This window comes from Erigeron canadensis, chromosome 4 (genome assembly GCF_010389155.1).
Source record: "Erigeron canadensis isolate Cc75 chromosome 4, C_canadensis_v1, whole genome shotgun sequence".
Classification (NCBI taxonomy): Eukaryota; Viridiplantae; Streptophyta; class Magnoliopsida; order Asterales; family Asteraceae; genus Erigeron; species Erigeron canadensis.
Genome location: NC_057764.1, coordinates 5206864 through 5226391, shown reverse-complemented (window position 1 = coordinate 5226391; position 19528 = coordinate 5206864). Strand labels below are relative to the sequence as shown.

Here is a 19528-nt window from a genome sequence, read left to right as displayed (position 1 = left end):
AACTTATAAAATAATTATACTACCATTTTTACATACCACCACCAATAGCCAACCACTACCGTTACCGCCACCATCACGCAACCGCAACCATCAATGCCGCCGCATCGTGCGGATATTCCAAAAATCTTGTGATGAAATATACTCGTAACATATTAACATAAAAGGTTCATATTTTTTTTGAACAGTAGTCGGTATTTAACACCAGGAAACACTTCATCGTATAATGGTAAAATCCTGTACATACTCTACACTACGAAATGTAGACTATAAGCCGTTACAGGTGATTCAGGGAAAAAAAACTCACAAATTTGTCACTCCTAAGAGTCAAACCCAATGCTTATTAGGAAATACCAGGTATGCGTTTCTAGTTGAGCATAGTTTAATTTGTAAAAAAATATGGTTGTATTTTTCTTCAATGTGTTGGTGATTACACGAATATTAATAGAATCATTCAAAGAGCAAATATTCATTAGTAAATAGAGTACATTGATAGAATATTAATAGAATCGATCATTCAAAGAGCAAATTAAATATTCATTAGTAAATAGAGTATATTAATAGAAATATTCAAATTGCAAATATTCATTAATAAATACATAATTATAAATTTTGTGCTGACAAGAGATTAACAGTTGAGATTAAAGAGGAAAGTAAGTAGAAGTTTTATGTCAGCATTAAATTTTTTTACAAATATATATATATATGTTTAAATATATATATATATGTTTAAATATATCATACAAGAAACATAGCACATACATTCCGGGTTTAATTGCTATTTCATTATTCTTCATTTCACATGACAGCTATCATGTTGACACAAAAGACCAAACGTACAAATTTAAATACTAATAATGCATGCTACATGTTGCTATTAGATATATACGTAGTATATATGTTTACACTAAAAGAAGACAAAAGATGTGTACATATCCATAATCCATCCACATGCACCGGCCGGCAGTGATATATATATAAGATTTATAAGATATACCACACACAACAAGGGTAAACGTTTCAATTCAGATACCACTATATCAAACCAATCTTACCTACTGCTTAAAGTACGTTTATCACTAATTTCTTCACCACCTTACTTAACATTATATTTATATTAATTATAATTATATATGTTCGAAAATAGTTCTTTCCTTTCTTCATGTAACTTTTTCCAAACCAATAGGATTTGCTAATGGTGGCATGGGTAAAAGTAGTTGTGCATTTGGGTAATTGGGTAAAAGTAGTAGTGCATTTTGGTAAGGTTCATCTAAAACCCATTCATAATCGGTTCATATGTGAATAAATATACCATTTAGTTATGAACATCAAAATTATAATTTAACGTTTTCATGATTCTTTCAATTCAAATGGTTGTCAAAAGAACTTTTTCTCATATGTAATATGATGTTTTTAGCATAACCAATTTAATTAGCCAGCGAAAAGATGGTCTATAAAACTTATTAGTGTAACTGATCAGCTGGTTACATATCCTGTAGGGTGTTGATGATTACCCGTTCAGTAATGCAATAAATTCAAAGAGCAAATATCTATTCTATTAGGAATCAATCATGTCGTCTGAAATCCATGTGAAAGCAGCACCTGAGCATCCAATTATTGGTAAGGCCATACTATTTATATATATGTGTATATATATAGATAAATTTGTAATTTTGGGTAACTTGTAGATATATAGTAATTAGTTGTAGCTTTTATTGCCTCAAGACTGTGTGCTTGAGATTTACAATGTCTGGTACTCTGATTCCTCCCATAAAAATCATCCTATATATATTATTCCCATTATATTGTTTCTTTTGAAACATTAGAGACCTACTTTGTATTACTGCTTTTTGGAATGGAAATTAGTGGTAATTATATTCATTTCCAAAGCTAATATATATAGATTTTTATATTTGGCCGATATTGTAGTAAATTGATTGAGATGTTTACAATTCTGAGCAGAAGAGGTGAATGATTCTCCGATTGAGCAAGTGCGGCTGACGGTCCCAATAACAGATGATCCAACACTGCCTTGCTTGACTTTCAGGACATGGTTTCTCGGGATCATGTCATGCAGCATTCTAGCTTTCTTAAACCAGTTCTTTGGTTATCGCCAAAATCCACTATACATATCATCAGTTTCAGCTCAAATTGTTGTACTTCCGCTTGGTAAACTGATGGCAGCAACTCTACCGACAAAACCAATCCGTCTTCTAAAAACGCGTTGGTCCTTCTCACTCAACCCTGGGCCCTTCAATTTGAAGGAGCATGTCTTGATTACAATATTTGCAAATTCAGGGTCTAATTCTGTGTATGCCGTCAGCATCATCACAATAGTTAAGGCTTTTTATCACCGTAAACTCAACCCATTTGCAGCCATGCTTCTTACTCAAACTACCCAGGTTTTTCTCTAATTTACATGTTTAATTTGTACTAATACCTCACTTGAACTGTCTTTTATAAGGAGATTGCAGTAACTTGAGGTTTCAATTTAGGCAGGGTAGGTAACAGGTCCAAATGGGTTCACGTTGAAAAAAGTCACTTTAAAGTACTGGTCGAAACGGTCAAGCTCAAAACGGGCTGATCTGCTTTATTTGTTTACTTTATACATAAAGAATGCGTAGGTTATGATTTCCAAAACAGATTTTTTTATCCAGCGAACATATATTAACTTACCTAAGAGTTTGTACGCTTTCAGAAATAAGTTTTGGGCAATTCTCAAATCTCAACCCCTTTAAGAAATACGAACCCATGTAGAAGCGTTTAGTGTGTCCAGAACTCAAAATAGCCGTTTATAGTCAGAACAATTAATGACACAGTTGATGGCATGTGATGTCTCATGGTAGAGCTTGTGCACATAATGTGCAGGTCGTTTGTACTAGTCATGTTGGTATTCCAGCCAATGCGCCTGTTCGTAAATCCCTTTTACTAGTAAAAAAAAAAATACCACAGTTAATAACACAGTTGATGGTAATATGTAGATGCTTGGATATGGATGGGCTGGTCTTTTCCGAAAGTTTTTAGTTGACTCACCGTATATGTGGTGGCCTGCCAATCTAGTTCAAGTCTCCCTCTTCAGGTTCATCACTCTGTTTCATTTTCTTAGGGTGTCTTACTGTTTGCAAATTCTAAGTGAAGTGCTATTTTTTCAGGGCCTTGCATGATGAAGAGAAGAGACCAAAAAGAGGCTTGTCACGGCTGCAGTTCTTTCTAATAGTCCTCATATCAAGCTTTGCATATTACATTGTACCCAATTATCTATTTCAATCCATAACAGCCATCTCCTTTGTTTGCTGGATATGGAAGGACTCGGTCACAGCTCAACAAATTGGTTCTGGTCTCCGGGGGCTTGGAGTTGGAGCCATTGGGCTTGATTGGGCGACTGTCTCTGCTTTTCTTGGAAGTCCCTTAGCCACACCCGGATTCGCCATCATGAATATACTGGCTGGTTATATAATAGTTGTTTACATTGTAATTCCCATTGCTTACTGGAATAACTGGTATGAAGCCAAACGTTTCCCAATTTATTCTTCTCATGTGTTTGATGCAAACGGAGAACGGTACAATGTTTCAAGAGTCTTGGATGCTGCAACCTTTTCATTCGACCAGCAAGGCTATACTGATTATAGCAAGATTAATCTTAGTATCTTTTTCACATTTGCCTATGGTCTAAGCTTTGCCACATTGGCTGCCACACTCTCTCATGTGGCACTCTTCCATGGAAGGTATATACTTCTCCAGAAACCTTTAAACTTTCGATGTAAGATAAAAAGGGTTCATAGCAGTAATATAGTATGTACATGTTTTTTTTCCGGTTGTCTACAGAACTATTTGGGAGCAAACAAGAGCATCATTTACAGATAAGTTTGGGGATGTCCATACTAGGATGATGAAGAAAAACTACGATGCAGTCCCACAGTGGTGGTTCTATTCTCTACTGATATTGGTAATAGGACTTGCTCTGTTAACTTGTGAGGGTTTTGGTAGGCAGCTACAACTCCCTTATTGGGGTGTCCTTTTAGGGATTGGTTTGGCTTTAGTCTTCACTCTGCCAATAGGTGTTATCACCGCTACAACCAACCAGGTATATATCTGACACCCGTTTATCTATCCATGCTTAATTAATTCAGTTTGTATTCTAACAAGTGAAACTTTGTTACAGCAACCAGGACTAAATGTCATTACAGAGCTGATTATTGGTTACATGTACCCCGGGAAGCCTCTTGCGAATGTGGCCTTCAAAACATATGGATACATTAGCATGTCACAAGCCATTATGTTTCTCCAAGATTTTAAGCTAGGCCATTATATGAAAATACCACCAAAATCCATGTTCATTGTGCAGGTAAAATCATATTCATATTACTCATTGCAGTCAAGCTATAGCTAGCCGTCATCATTAATCACGAACTTAATATTTTTGGTTGATATAGTTGGTAGGGACGATAGTCGCCTCATCCGTCTACTTTGCAACATCTTGGTGGCTCCTTACAACAGTGGAATATATCTGTGACCCAACTAAGTTACCCGAAGGAAGCCCATGGACTTGCCCTGGAGACGATGTCTTCTACAATGCCTCAATCATATGGGGAGTGGTGGGACCTCAAAGAATGTTTGGAAACTTGGGGTTATACTCCAAAATGAACTACTTTTTTCTTTTGGGAATCCTTGCTCCAGTACCAGTTTGGTTTCTTTCTCGTAAATTTCCAGAGAGAAAATGGATAAGGCTCATAAACATGCCTATTCTTATTTCGGGTCCAGGGGGGATGCCACCAACTAGAGCAGTAAACTACAATATGTGGTTTGCAGTAGGCATTTTCTTCAACTTTGTAGTGTTTAAGAAGTTTAAGGGTTGGTGGGCAAGGCATAACTACATTCTATCCGCTGGGCTTGATGCGGGAGTTGCATTCATGGCCATCCTTTGTTATTTCATGCTTCAAGTTAGAGATATCAATGGGCCTAAATGGTGGGGTATGGAGATAGATGACCATTGTCCTCTTGCAGGATGCCCGACTGCTCCTGGTATTAAGGTTGATGGATGTCCTACAGTCTATTGACATACTCAATCGGTGTGTGCCTTTTATACAATACTTTCCATTGATAAAAAGTTGTATAGATAGAATATATCAAACAGTCATTGGTATAATGCATACTATTGATTTTGTAGACAATTTTACAAGATGTAGTGCGAGTATTGTATCTACGGTGATACAATCTTTATATGGAAAGATGAAAAGGACTATTACACAAGTTTTGTCAAATTGAAAAACTATAGTTCTATTAGTGCACAGTTTTTAATTCATGATGACTATGCTCAGATGTAAAGAAAATGACAGACCCAAGACAAGGCAAAATCTTGTTAACTTTGATCAGTTTAAGTTTTACGTCAGTCCGGCAGCAGTTGCTGTACCAAATAGGATTCTTCAATTTATAATAGATGATGTGCCATCAACACAAACCTTTTCATTTAACTACCTAAGAATTCGTTCAAATTCATTTCTTCTTTGTCATTTTTTTCTTCTTTTTACCATCTAAACTATTATTGAGTACAGAATGACAGATCTAGAAAGTAATTATCATGCATCCTAAGATAATTTTACAAGACATATATCAGAAGTTGTCCAAATTAAAGTTACTGTTACAAATCTGACCAAAAAGAGTTTTGCAAAGCAGCAAACCCGCTAAAATAAATTTCAAAACTACAGAAACAGCACATATAGTAGTATACAACTGGTTATGCAGTCTGAACTAAAGCTTCAAACATTCCATGAAGGTTTAAAAATGCACAAGCAATAATTTATATAGCTGTATGTATATGTTTACAAGTGAATATTTCTAAATTACAAGAGTTCTATATAGTTAAATGGTATCTCTTGTTACGTCGATTTGGTTATTTGCACACCAATTAACCACACACGGGTATAAAGGAGCACATTAGAGAGGGACCGTCCATAAACAGCCTAAACAGTAGTTGTAGAATGTTACCATTATCTATATCTATATCCATATCTATATCTATATAAAAATGTTTTAAACATAAAACTTTTTTGAATCTATTATGGTTAATTAAGATTAAGTGTGATTAAGTTATATGGTTTAAGCAATTGTAATGTGGAGTTTTGGCTTAATCTATATATACGATGAACATGGAAGTTGAAGCAATGCATAAAATCACGTTGGTTATGCGTTTTTGCATTCCTTATTAAAGGAGAATGATAAAGATTTGGTCATGAATGTAAACATTAAAGTGAGAAGTCTATAGGATTAGCAGCAAGAACATTTAGTGGTATAAACATTTAATGTGTTTATAAGCTGTGTTAATGGAATCAAGTTGACAAGGAGGGTGCAAAGCCCCCGATGCGTCCGGGAATGGGACTAGGGTCAGGGTCGTTGGCTATGAGGCATTTTAGTGGCGTACTTTGCACTGAGAACGCTCGCATCGGCGCTTTAGAGCCACCTTTGTTTTTGGCTAGGCTCGAATCGGCTTGGCTTCATGGCTCAGTGGTGAAGATGATTCTTGGATTAACACCTGGTTGCTCTTGGTGCTGCTTATGCTTAACACCAGTTGTAACAGGTCTACTGATATAATGGAACTACATCATGCAACACCACAACTACTTCTCCATTCCAACACTAACGAAAAAATAACACACAACACTTCAACCTCGAAGAATCATTTGATTTTCCTTCATTCTCATCCCTCCAATCTCTTGTTCAAGGTATAATTCCGAGTGCTATGATAACTCCGGCAATACTAATTGCTTAGGCTGTTGACAGGTTCACTTGGGTGGCCCGAAATCAGTTTTATGGGATCTTGGTTTAACCATATCCTCAGCAAAAGTGCCTTATCTTTGTGTTTTCATTTATGTATTTGTAGCTTAATTATGCTATCTTCTATTTTGTTATTGTAGTTATCTTTCCTTGTAATTTCTTGTATGTAATTTCAATGGTTAATCAATAAAATTATTTCGATTTCGTGAATGGCGTTCCTAAAATAAAGACCTGATAATAAAATTAACATCCGTATTGTGATACATATACAATATATGCATATATACACTCACGTACACATATATTTCTATGTAATTATATGTTTTTGTTTGGATCAGTGGTTGGAGCTCATGCCTCTAGAAACAGAGGTCATGGGTTCGATCCTCATGCCCAGCAAGGCTAGAAGTTCTTTTCTACCTATGGTAGAACCTGGAAGCAGCCTCTCTACCTTTGGTAGGGGTAAGGCTGTCTACATATCAACCTCCCCCATACACCGTGGAAGACGGTATTAGGACCCAAAACCCGTGGAAGACGGCATTGGGAGTTACTTTACTTTACTTTGTCTTTGCAAGTAATTAACTAACAAAAATGGTAAAGCTACACAAGAATTCAAAATCAACTTACCCCAATGAAGCATATCACCCAATTCCTTATGCTGGTAGGCATATGTTGCAGATAGGGATGAGCAAAAATCCCAAAAAACCGAAACCGAACCGGTACCGTACAGGTATCGGTATTGAGTTTTAGGGTAAAACGGTTTCGGGATTAACCGGCACGGTACCGGTTCGGTACCGGGGAAACCGAGTAAAATCCCGTATAAGTTTTTCTTACTTTTTTTGTCACTGTTATGTTTCATTTTATGGCTAGATATGAAATTACTTTCTATTTCATCGTTTTTTTAGCTTTTTATATGTCACTGTTATGTTTTATATTTAGCTAAAATGTTAACGTTACTAGTTGTCATGTTATACAAGATGAAATAAACATCTTACGGATAATATATATACTAGTTCAATACTTGAATCATTCTAGCAAATAATATTAGAAGTGAAAAATGCTTTGTTTTGTAAAATTGCAGATATTATATCGTATTGTAAAGTGGTCACTTGGTGCATTTGATAATGAAATTTTCATGAGGTATTGCTGCAATAAAACTATACAAAGACAATCTGTTAAAACTCTAGTACGTTAATGACTATTTTAAAATATTTAATGAATTTGCAAAACATAATGAAGTAACTGAACACCTCTTATTAATGCTACTGTTGAATCAACTAATACATAAAACTAAGCTTCAAAATTTGCAATTTGAACAACAAAACTTATCGACTGAAAACTATAATCGGTACTAATAGTTATAATCCCGAAATTCCCTATACCGGTACCGGTACCGGTATAGAAAATCGGTTCAGTATTCGGTTCTTAGTTTTGGGTATTTTTGGTTTCGGAAAATTTCGGTATTGGTACGGTATTGGTACCGAGCTCATCCCTAGTTGCAGATATCTAACCATCAATTCAATATCGATAAAAACCCATTGTTCTTTGAGTCCAGGAAATATACCTTTTTTTCAATCTTAAGAATTCCTTATATAACTATAATACTTTTCAGTGATGAACTGTCGTGGTATTTCAATCCAGGTTGGCTCATCATCGCATTCCCTTGAAATAGGCAACACAAACATACCTATACGCTATACAGTGTACATATGTAAACCCACAAATCGAAAAGTATGTATGCCTATGTGTACACGATTGTGTGTAATTGATCACATCTAATACACATCGAAAATCCGGTTCAGGAATTCCATCGAGCAACTTGCGTGCAAAACCAAAAACCCCGCATTTCGTATACAAGTCCATCAAATGGTTCTGACGTTCCACGTCACTTTCTAATGCCTCTTTGATCAGATTAAGTTGGAGGTTTGTGGGTTTTGGGTGATTACAACAAGAGCTTGGATGGATTTAAAGATGATTGTAAAATTATCAGTAAATTAAAATGTGGTTGGACTATTGGAGTGAATTGTAAGGGAGAATAATCGCTCGACAGACATATGGGTTATTGGGTTGCGCCGTGAGTGGTGTAAAGAATAATCTTATTCTTCTTCTTGTATACTTGTATTTAATAAAATTAGATAAATTTCATTGAAATTGAATTTCATTTCCATAGTATATTTGATTGTTAAATGGAAAATTTTATTCCGTTAATGTAAACATTTCATCAATTTAATTGGTAGAAAGAACGTCACTTACATTTTCAAAAAATAAAAAACGATCCGTCAAGATACATTTCTTCAATATCCAATTTTTTGATAAATTTCATTTTTTTAAAAAACATTATATGAACCAAACGCGTCCTACATTGTTATGAATTTTGTTTTTGGCATAACTTAATCATTTGAGTTATACTAGCACGGTACCAGCACAATGTGACAAAGAATGTTGATGGTGGCGGCATCAAATGGTGTAGATATTTGATGTAAATATGTTTGATTTAAGGAGAGTAGTAAAAATATTTTATAATATAAGGCACTGATTGTGTAATTTAATATCAAGGTTGGTGTCCCTCATACAAATTTTATGTCAGTCAATATAACATGAATATGCTAATATTCATGTCGTGCATCATATGGGCTTTATCTCCTAATTCAACTAAAAAAAGGTTAACATGAGCAATAAAACATTTAATGTTGTAGATAAGTTTTTTTTTTTTGAGAAAAAAATGAAATTCACCATGAAAACAAAGATAATATAAGAGTAAGAGTACTTAAAGAAAATTTAGGATTTAAATGAACAATTCTCCCTAAAAAAGTTTAAAAAAAACTAGATAAATATATAAAACGTTAACATACTGTCTAATAATATATTTGCTTAACGAACATTTTTTGTTAATATAGTTGTCTAACGAACATTTGTATTTATTTAGGTATACACATCGATCGTGTATTCTATTACCATCAAACTCTTATACTTATTAGTTGGTGATAGAACTTTGAAAATTAATTTACACACGATCGTCGAATTTTATTAGTAACTATATCTGTACAATAATATTTGAAAATATAATGATTACATGTAACCAATTCTAAAAATTTCATAGTAATAAAAAAAAAATACAATATGTGTATTTAAACAAATGTTGATAGTTTATTACATTTTTTTTAACGACAAATTTGATAACTGATGGATCATTGGAGTATTATCATACCATCCGAGTACAATTCGATTATATCTGCATTATATGTGAAATTCAAACCCATGACCTTATATAGAGTTAGTCCTTAAGCCTTATCCCATTACTAAGATACCACTAATTAAAGCAATAAATTTTTTACTGATGGAGCAGTATATATGAGATGTATGTATGAAAACCTTTGTAAGATAAAAAAAAAGTTAAAACTGGGTGGGTACAATAATAAAATAAAGATAACAACTGATTGAATGCGCGGGGTTCACATAGTTTCAACCACCAATCCATGACACGTCATCACATTCCCTTAACGGATTAACCAACATTCATATCCGCCCTTTTTCCCTCACTCTTTTTCTTTCTTTATCCAAAAACACTCTCACACACACCATTATCCATCTGAGGAATGGATGTAAGAAGCACATCTTTCAATATTGTGAAATCATATCAACATCCATTATCACCATCTTGCATTTCTCCTATAATTTCGTTGCGACCGCAATTCTTGGGTTCTGAATTTCGGGGCAGGAGGAAATGCTGTTGGGTTGGTTTTGGAGTTCGATATCGTGGTCAGTTGGTTAGGACTAGAAAGAGGTTTGTGTTCAGAACATCTGCGGCTTTGGATCCTCAGACAGTTGTTGTTGTCGTGTCTTTTGTGGCTGTTTCTGCTCTTACTGTTTTTTACTTCAATTATTCGAATAAAAAGCAGGATACCCATGAATCCAGTAAGGTAATTCAGCTGAATTTAGTGATAACTATATATAGATGGCAGAATTATCGATTTGGATCGGTTAATTATATGTAGAATTGTTATGTTTTGAGGAAAGTATCCATATGGGGTATACATTTTAACAGTATGATATGATTGAACTTGATTATCTTAGTTTTCAGTGAAATTTATATAAAAAAAAATCATGCCCAATACAAGTTTCCATTTAACTGGAGGTGAGATGTAGACAGTCGTACCTCTACGGCTCTACCCAAAGTACAAATGGAGGTGAGATGTAGACAGTCTTACCTCTGCCCAAATGCTCCTGAAAGGTCGGAACCTCCAGCCTGTAGGGAATGGGGATAGAAGATGGGTTTTCCACTTGATCCAATCCAACTTGTTTATTAGAACCCTTTAGTGAAATTTGAATGGACCAATGTTCATCACAAATGGTATGCACCAAGTATTTACACTCTTGCTTCTATTTACTTCAAATTAGCGTCCTTATGTGAATCAAAGGTATGCACTAACATTGTAGTATAAATATTGGTATAAATTAGTCATATTTGGATTTCACTCAAACATATACATCCGATATTTACCCTAATTTGATTTTTGATCTTATATTTAGCTTACATTCATTTTGATTGAACATCAAAAGTTATCGTGCAATAGGGTTACAATGATGTTCAAGGTTGCGTCAATTTTGGTGTATGATGCCAAAAAGTTAAGTGTGGCACCGAAAATAACACCAATTTTGGTGACTTGCTTTGAAATTGAACTTTATATTATAACAGGAAATTTAGCGTTAGTTTTTGGTTCATTCGCTTAGCATATTTGATATCTAGACTTTTGCCCTTTTCTTGCTCACTATGCAATTGTTGTAGTTTTAATTGTATTCTGTATGCATACAGACTATAACAAAATATACCAGACCACACATGCTTATATTTCTTAAGTTGATTTTGAATTCAATCATGTTTGTTGACCTTTTCTGGCCCGGTATCCAAATAAGTCTTTCATGTATTGCAATTATCTATCTGACTATGCAAATGTATATTTTCCGAATTCCTTCCAATTATCTTAAACCTGTTTCTACAGGTATCCAAGCCGCATGACCACAAAGATACCCAACATAGTTCAAGTATAGTAAATCATACTGTTAATGGTCAACAGACATTAAATGTTGGTCTCGTAAGCGAGCATCCAGATTTGGGAAGCAAAGATATAGCCGAGGAAGTTAAAGACGTTATCCACCATTTTCCTGATGAACCAGTGCAGGCCCATAACCATGAAACAGTCATGTTGGATGAAGTACATATAACACCAGTCATATCAGCCTCCTCTGGATCTGATACCGTTTCATCTGGCATCATAGAATCTTCGGAAACGTCTGAGGTTCAAACATCTTACAAACAAGATGTAGTTATGTTGGAAGCATCTTTTGAGGAAAGTCCTAAAGTAATAACATCGTCATCTCAAGAATCACTAAGTATGCTTCTTGAATCAGGCGATGTATTGTGTATTCCCACTGTAGTAAAAAATAAAACAGAGTTACCCAAATTGATGGCTGAGAATGAGTTGATTGCGGCTTCTGTTCCTACAAAAGTACACGTGTCAGAGGTTAGTGTGATTGAAGAGAACCATGGGCTCCCTAAAGAAGGTGATTTTAACAAGTACAACTTTGCGCCAACTAAATACACCCACAATGGGTTACATTCGTTCTATGAGGGAAACAAATATACAATGAATTCCATGGAAAGTCTTAGTAGCACGAAATCAATGCCCGAGATTTCCTCCTTCAGGAATAATGGCTTTGCTTTGTCATCTGGTAGTTCCATATTTCAAAGTGAAAGATTTTCCACAAAGGACTTTCTTCATGCTGCAGGTTATTTTTGTGACTTTCTTGGTTTATTGTTTCCAGGGGCTGAATATATGCCTTTTTTGCTTTCTGTTTTCAATTACTTCAACCTGACATTTTTTATTGATTTAATTTTCCAGAAAAGTTTCAGTCTAAATTACCTAATGGAAATTCAGAAAATGGCCCTTTTCATGGAAGGGGAGAGTTTTGGAAGAAAGGAGCGTCATCCAGTGACAAAGAAAAATCAATGCTGACTAAGGATGACTTGAAAATTCTGTTCCACGAATCACAAAGAAATAAACAAGGACCCACTCATAATTATGCTTCACAACAATTACGTGCTTACCATCGCTTTCTCAAAGAGGGGAGGTAAAAGCCATTTTCATAATTATACTATGGATTATTTTCCTCTGGTAAAATCCCATCATTGTTACACTCAATGCGTCAAAACTTGTATTTGACATGAATAGAGACTGATCCTGTACACCTCCCCTTGATTCATTTAGTAATTTTTGTGTTACAATCTTTTCAATAATCATTTCTTGAGCCAGCATATACTCATGTACAGTTCGATTCATGCTGTAGGTTAACAGAAAGCTTAGAAAAGCTTGAATATCTTGAAAGAAAAGGTTTGTTAGACATGAATAATGTAAGGTTTCCTCTTTTTAATATTAATTGGATGATCATATGATTAATTTCATTTTTAGCCTACCAAACTGAGTTTTGGAAGAAGGCCTGTTTTCTTGTTTAGATCAGTATTTGATCCTTGATGCTATAAATGCATGTTGTTAGGTCTATCATATGGGATTTCTCAGTATGTGTAGAAGTCAAAAAGCTGTGAAGGAAGCATTTCGTTTTTTCAATCTTATTCCAAATCCAACCTTAAGCACATTTAATATGCTTATGTCTGTTTGTGCCAGCTCTCAAGATCTAGATGGTAAGTTTCTTATATTCTTTTTATGGGTACTAAATTAAATATAGATTAAGTTGGGACATACATCTAGTATGACAAGTTCTACTGTCGTTATCATCTTATTGTTATGATATTTTATATTTTAGGAGCATTTGAGGTTGTGCAACTCCTCAAGAAATCTGGATTAAGAGCTGATTGTAAACTTTACACTACACTGATATCAACTTGTGCTAAGAGTAAAAAAGTTGATACAATGTTTAAGGTATGTTCCCTTTTCTTTTTCTGTCTCAAAATTTCCAGCTATTTGGCATTTTTGCTGGTCATAAGAAAGAAAACAACAGAGAACATTAGCTCATTTAGTGTTCACATATGACATATATCGATATATATAGCTACTTATATGTTAATCACTTACAAGGTTCCAATTACATGATTTGTTATACTACTATAGGTGTTCCATGAAATGGTCAACATTGGTCTGGAGCCAAATGTTCACACATATGGTGCACTTATTGACGGTTGTGCCAAAGCTGGACAAGTTGCCAAGGCATTTGGTGCTTATGGTATAATGAGGTCAAAGGTATGTAAATAACTTTCTGTTTCATCATGAGTTTTTTGCGTTTATCGTACTTATAGAGTTGGTTAATACATGCATGCAGTAGAATGTGAAGCCAGACCGAATTGTATTCAATGCGCTTATCAGTGCATGTGGCCAATCAGGAGCCGTAGATCGTGCATTTGATGTGTTATCAGAAATGAGATCCGAGACACATCCTATAGACCCTGATCATGTTACAGTTGGTGCTTTGATGAAAGCATGTGTTAGTGCTGGCCAGGTTAGATAACTACTATTATTTTTTCATATATAACTTTCAGATATTGTTTTCTTAGTTATTTATTCTATTTAGATTGAACGGGCTCGAGAGATATATGGTATGATTGAAGAATTCAAAATCAAGGGCACCCCTGAAGTTTACACCATTGCTGTTAATAGTTGCAGTGGAAACGGTGATTGGGAGTTTGCATGCAGTGTCTTTGATGATATGACAAAAAAGGGGATCACCCCTGATGAGGTATCTATCTCTGATTTGATAAAAATTTATACAATGATGGTATTCTGAGGTTTAATTTATCCTAATTGCGGGTAACCTTTGGGTCTACTTGCATCAATCCCCCACTACAAAGGCTTTGTTGTGCCACTGTGGAGGACCTTTGCTAGAAACAGGTCATGGGTTTTAATCCGTCCCCCTGTGGTACCCAAAGACAGGTGCATTGTCTAGATTGATTCTTGAGGAAGAGTTAGTTAGGTAGAAAAAATCACCTGGTTAATATTAAAGAGAATGACATTTAAGTATGAACTTGAAAGTAGTAAAATGGACAGAATATCATTGTACTGAATCAAATTGTATGTTACATTCGATACAAGACACTCCAATTTAGACATGATGGATCTTGTGATGGCGCCACATAAAACCGTCGCACCCCTTAGAGGTGTCCATACTTCAAACTTGGTGATCATCAAGTTTGACTTTGACCCATCTAACCCATATATTTTATAATGCAATATATAACGACTTTTGACTAATTACAAGGCAGCCTTACGACTACTAACTTCAGTTTAAAATATCAACACTCCCGCTAAAAGTAAAGTAAAGTTAGTTTAAGCCACTTTCTATCTGCTGGAACTGTCCTCATCCTTTTTTTTTCTGGACATCCGAGCTCCTTCTTGGCCATGCCTTAAGTTTTCCTGGATTAAACTCCTACAATCTCAATGCTCACATTTATGATCTTTAACCTTCTCTTTTCCATCTGCTTGGCTGAAAAGAAGTTGGCTATATAGACCCCTCCCCGGTTTGTTTCTTGATGCATTCTTCGGAAACCTTTAACCTCCCTATGGCTTCTTGGAATGGCATCGTTTTGAGATCAGCAAACTGCTCAATTGCTGCTACAACCTGGATGTATATTTGGTACCGAACCCAAAAGCTGCCGAACCAATTTTTTATCCTCCATTGCATGCCCAAAATTGCCTGCTTGGATTTAGTTTGACTTATCTTTCCCATATGGAATTTAAGAAATTCATTAACATCCTTCTTTAAATATTCATATTCTGATTCTGGTTATAATAAGGCTCAACCCTGTCAACTCCTACATAACGAACCTTTGATGCATCCCAAAAATCTTTGATAGGAGTTTAATGAGCAACTTGGAATAACATGGCACTTGCACTGTTGTTTCGACTAGGGAAGTCACACAAGTGTCTGACCCTTCTAACTTGGCAGTTACTTAGTTTGACTTCGATGCATCTAACCCCTATATTTTGCTATACAATAAATAACGATTTGTGACTAATTACAAGATGACCCTTTGGCTAATAAGTTAAGTTTAAAATATCAACAATGGTGAAAGTTTATCTGCCGATCTAGTACTTTTACAATAGTATTTTATAATTAACTCTCTGAGTAAAAGCATTCTATGGATTAGGCAGTAATCTGGAAATTGCTACTTTCCTTTACTACATTATGTTCACCATTGGAAATATTAACCATTGGTTTATTTTGTTACTGAAAATGATAAAATGATCTTGTTTTCGTTGCAGATGTTTTTCAGTGCATTGATAGATGTGGCAGGGCATGCGGGGAAGTTGGATGCTTCATTTGAAATTCTACAAGAAGCTAGGAATAAAGGAATAGATGTGGGGATCATAACGTATAGCTCATTGATGGGAGCATGTAGCAATGTATGTTTTTATCGTATTAAGTCCACATTACTTTGTCTTAATGTCATCAGATTTCCAAACTAGATGCAGTATTCTTCCAAACTTCTATTTTATCAGCAACTCTAATAGTGTGAAATGATTGACAATTCACCCCAGGCCAAAAACTGGAAGAAGGCGCTAGAGTTATATGAATATGTCATAAGGATGAGGATGAAACCAGCAGTGTCGATGATGAATGCGTTAATCACTGCCTTGTGTAAGTCTTTGCTTGCCCTTTTCCCACATATATAACTATCTTATGGAGGCAAACAAAGGTACAGTTAAGCCGCTTTTGCTTTCCAATGGTTCGTTTTTCAAAATTGATCCAACAAATTGACCATATAGGTAGGTGTTTGGGTCAGAAAAATTTCTAACAGTAGATACATCTGTTTTGTTGCTGAAGTTTTCACAGATTGTTGAAATTATATAAAATGTTATGCTGCAGGTGACGGAGATGAACTTCCTAAGGCTGTGGAAATTCTGTCAGAAATGAAAAAGTTAGGCTTACGCCCAAACTCCGTCACCTACTCCATATTACTGGTGGCAAGTGAAAGGTAATTTGCTTAAAACTTCAAGAATGCCTTTTACTCTTCGATACATTATTGTGACCTGGTTTATTGAATATCGCTTTTGTGAGTTTACTACAGAAAAGATGATTTAGACGTTGGTCTTATGCTCCTTTCTCATGCTAAAAAGGATGGCATTTCCCCAAATCTTGTAATGTGCAGGTGTTTAATTGGTAAGTCAATGTGTTTACTGTGAGTTTCATATATTTTTTTTTATTAGATAGTTCTACTATAAAACTAATTCTTCCTAATGTATATCGTGAAGCTTTGTGCTACCGGAGATTTGAGAAAGCTTGTGTGATTGGTGAACCCATCTTGTCTTTTGATTCAGGGCAGCTAGTAATCGACAGTGAATGGTGAATCTCTTCTAAACTGCTATAATATTTCTCTAGATATAGTTTGAGCATATGTCTTCAAACCGTAGGTCACGCATTCACTGTCACTGATGACTTTTTATCTTTTATTTTTTTAATTTTCCAAGGACAACATTAGTCTTGATGGTATATAGAGAAACAATAAGAGCCGGTGTTGTTCCAACAATAGAAGAACTTTCCCAAGTCCTAGGATGTTTACGGCTTCCTCAAGATTCATCGTTAAAGACCAGACTGATTGAGAATCTGGGAGTGTTTACAGAAACAACAAAAGGATCAAATCTCTGCTCTTTGATTGATGGCTTTGGAGAATATGATCCACGTGCCTTTTCTCTCCTTGAGGTTTGAAATCGTTTACTGTATTCTTTAATGTCTTTATTGGGGTTTTAACATTTAATCATAACTCTTTAAGTTTCATTTCTCACTTCAGGAAGCTGCTTCACTTGGGATTGTTCCTAGTGTGTCTTTGAAAGAAAGTCCTATAGTCGTGGATGTGACTAAATTACCGATGTATACAGCTGAGGTAAGCGTTTGCTTTTAAGTTGTGCTACCATTTGGCTGCCTCTCAAAAACCTTTTAGCTGTTATGAAAAATAATAGACATGTGTATATACTTTTCTTTAAATTCAAGTCGTTCGGTCATGCTCAGTATGTTTTGGTTTTATCAAAACTCCAGGTTTACTTCTTGACAGTCTTGAGGGGTCTGAAGCATCGGCTAGCTGCTGGTAATGACATCCTGCATTGCATATACATATATTTAGTGGTTTGTTCAAATAAAACAAGTTTTAAAGTAAACAATCATTTTTTCTTAACTAAAATTTGAATAAATTATAAAAGTCTTCGTGCATGATTGTATATATCCCTTCTCTATGAATCTTTGTGCATCAGTCTTATCATGATTTAGTGGTCAAAATCTGATCTTATTTGTTTTACTTTAAATCTTTAATGCTTGTTTTATAATAACCGACTCAGATGATTAAATACTTACAAAATGTATATGAATCATAAATACTCTCTGTTTGAACTTGCATTTCAGGTGTGAAATTGCCCAACATTAGCATCTTACTCCCTGTAGTAAAGACGCAAATTAAGTCTCCAACAGTTGATAAAACAGTGAATGTTGCAGGAAGGTGAGCCTACCTTTTTATTTTAAAAACATCTAATTTAGCTTGTGTATTCATAAGTTGACCAAATTAGTGGAAATATATTGTTTTATCTGTAAACAGAGTTAGCCAGGGTATTTCAGCATTATTAAGAAGACTAAGGATTGCATACATAGGAAATGAATCGTTTGGAAAACTCAGAATCAACGGGGTAGTAGTTAAGAAGTGGCTATCACCGAAGCTTTCATCCCCTTATGGTGGTAACCCAACTATATTCAGTTCATCCAACTCACGTTTGGGTAAAGGAATCAGCAATCAGCAGCGCCACATTCGAAGTGGTAACCTGTCGTTTGAATAAGTTTGTAACTTTTAACTTTTTTCTCTTATTAACTCCTTATATGGCGGTTTCACTCAGAGGTCAGCAACTCGACATTGCAGTAGATTGTAATTCGGCATCTGATTATGTTAGGTTAGTATGACCATGAGGTAAAAACATCATGTGAATACAACCTTAAACATAGTCTATATAATCCCATAGTTACAGTTTTGGTACTTAGGTTATATATACATGAGTTTACCTATGGGACTTTAGTTTGCATTGCATATAGAACATAATAAGGTGGTGTTGGAATATCTGGGCTGAACTAAGAATTGTTGTACAAGAACTACAATTACAATGTTTGTATGCTATGATTTTGTATATATTCATTTTATGTAATCTTCTCATTTATATCTTTTAAGGCAAAAAACACTTTGGCTTTTTATTTTTGGGAAAATCACATATGCGGTTGAAAGCATATATATAATGTTCTCATAATCCATCTTCTTCAATTTTAGAAACGTGATTAATATAAAATTCGCTCCCCCTAAATGTGAGGTGTGTAAGAGCGGTTAAATGATGTTGAAAGCATATAAGTTAACCCTTTTATTTTTTAAAGTAAATTGAAAAGACTCGAGAGTCGAGATGAACAATAGTACTAAGGTTTTTTGGTTTTGTTTCAACATATATAAACCAAATAAAGTCCCATTTCAAAGCATAGCTTACCATTTTTAAAGTGCTTTAAGTGGTGCAAAGTACAAACGCATGAGGCTTACAAAAATTTTGAGCCTTAAATTCGGTAATGATACTTTTCTTTCTTTAATAGGACATCAAAACTTCTAGAAATGATAGATCAAACAAATTTTTGCGAATTTCTTCTTTTTATTTTTACCCTCAGAGTTTATAATGATCTAATTCTAATAACAAATAATGTTATTTTTGACTAAGAGATGAATTCAGCTCTAATGATGATTACA

At 34.9% G+C, this 19528-nt stretch overlaps 2 protein-coding genes across 2 annotated transcripts; both read left to right on the top strand.

Annotated features, from left to right (window-relative positions):
* The first annotated feature begins 1008 nt into the window (after positions 1-1008).
* Positions 1009-5258, top strand: LOC122598214 (oligopeptide transporter 5-like). The gene is made up of 8 exons (XM_043770817.1): positions 1009-1064; positions 1497-1617; positions 1960-2399; positions 2979-3076; positions 3150-3722; positions 3823-4081; positions 4160-4342; positions 4431-5258. The coding sequence occupies exons 2-8, from the start codon at positions 1569-1571 to the stop codon at positions 5052-5054; spliced, it is 2226 nt and encodes a 741-aa protein (XP_043626752.1). The 5' UTR covers positions 1009-1064; positions 1497-1568; the 3' UTR covers positions 5055-5258.
* Positions 5259-10314: 5056 nt separating this feature from the next.
* Positions 10315-18950, top strand: LOC122595329 (pentatricopeptide repeat-containing protein MRL1, chloroplastic). Its single transcript, XM_043767672.1, has 19 exons — positions 10315-10685; positions 11766-12552; positions 12666-12894; positions 13111-13174; positions 13318-13462; positions 13585-13700; positions 13890-14018; positions 14101-14274; positions 14347-14511; positions 16035-16175; positions 16311-16410; positions 16639-16747; positions 16841-16932; positions 17025-17115; positions 17241-17472; positions 17561-17653; positions 17806-17854; positions 18166-18259; positions 18356-18950. The coding sequence occupies exons 1-19, from the start codon at positions 10362-10364 to the stop codon at positions 18588-18590; spliced, it is 3369 nt and encodes a 1122-aa protein (XP_043623607.1). The 5' UTR covers positions 10315-10361; the 3' UTR covers positions 18591-18950.
* The last annotated feature ends 578 nt before the right edge of the window (positions 18951-19528 follow it).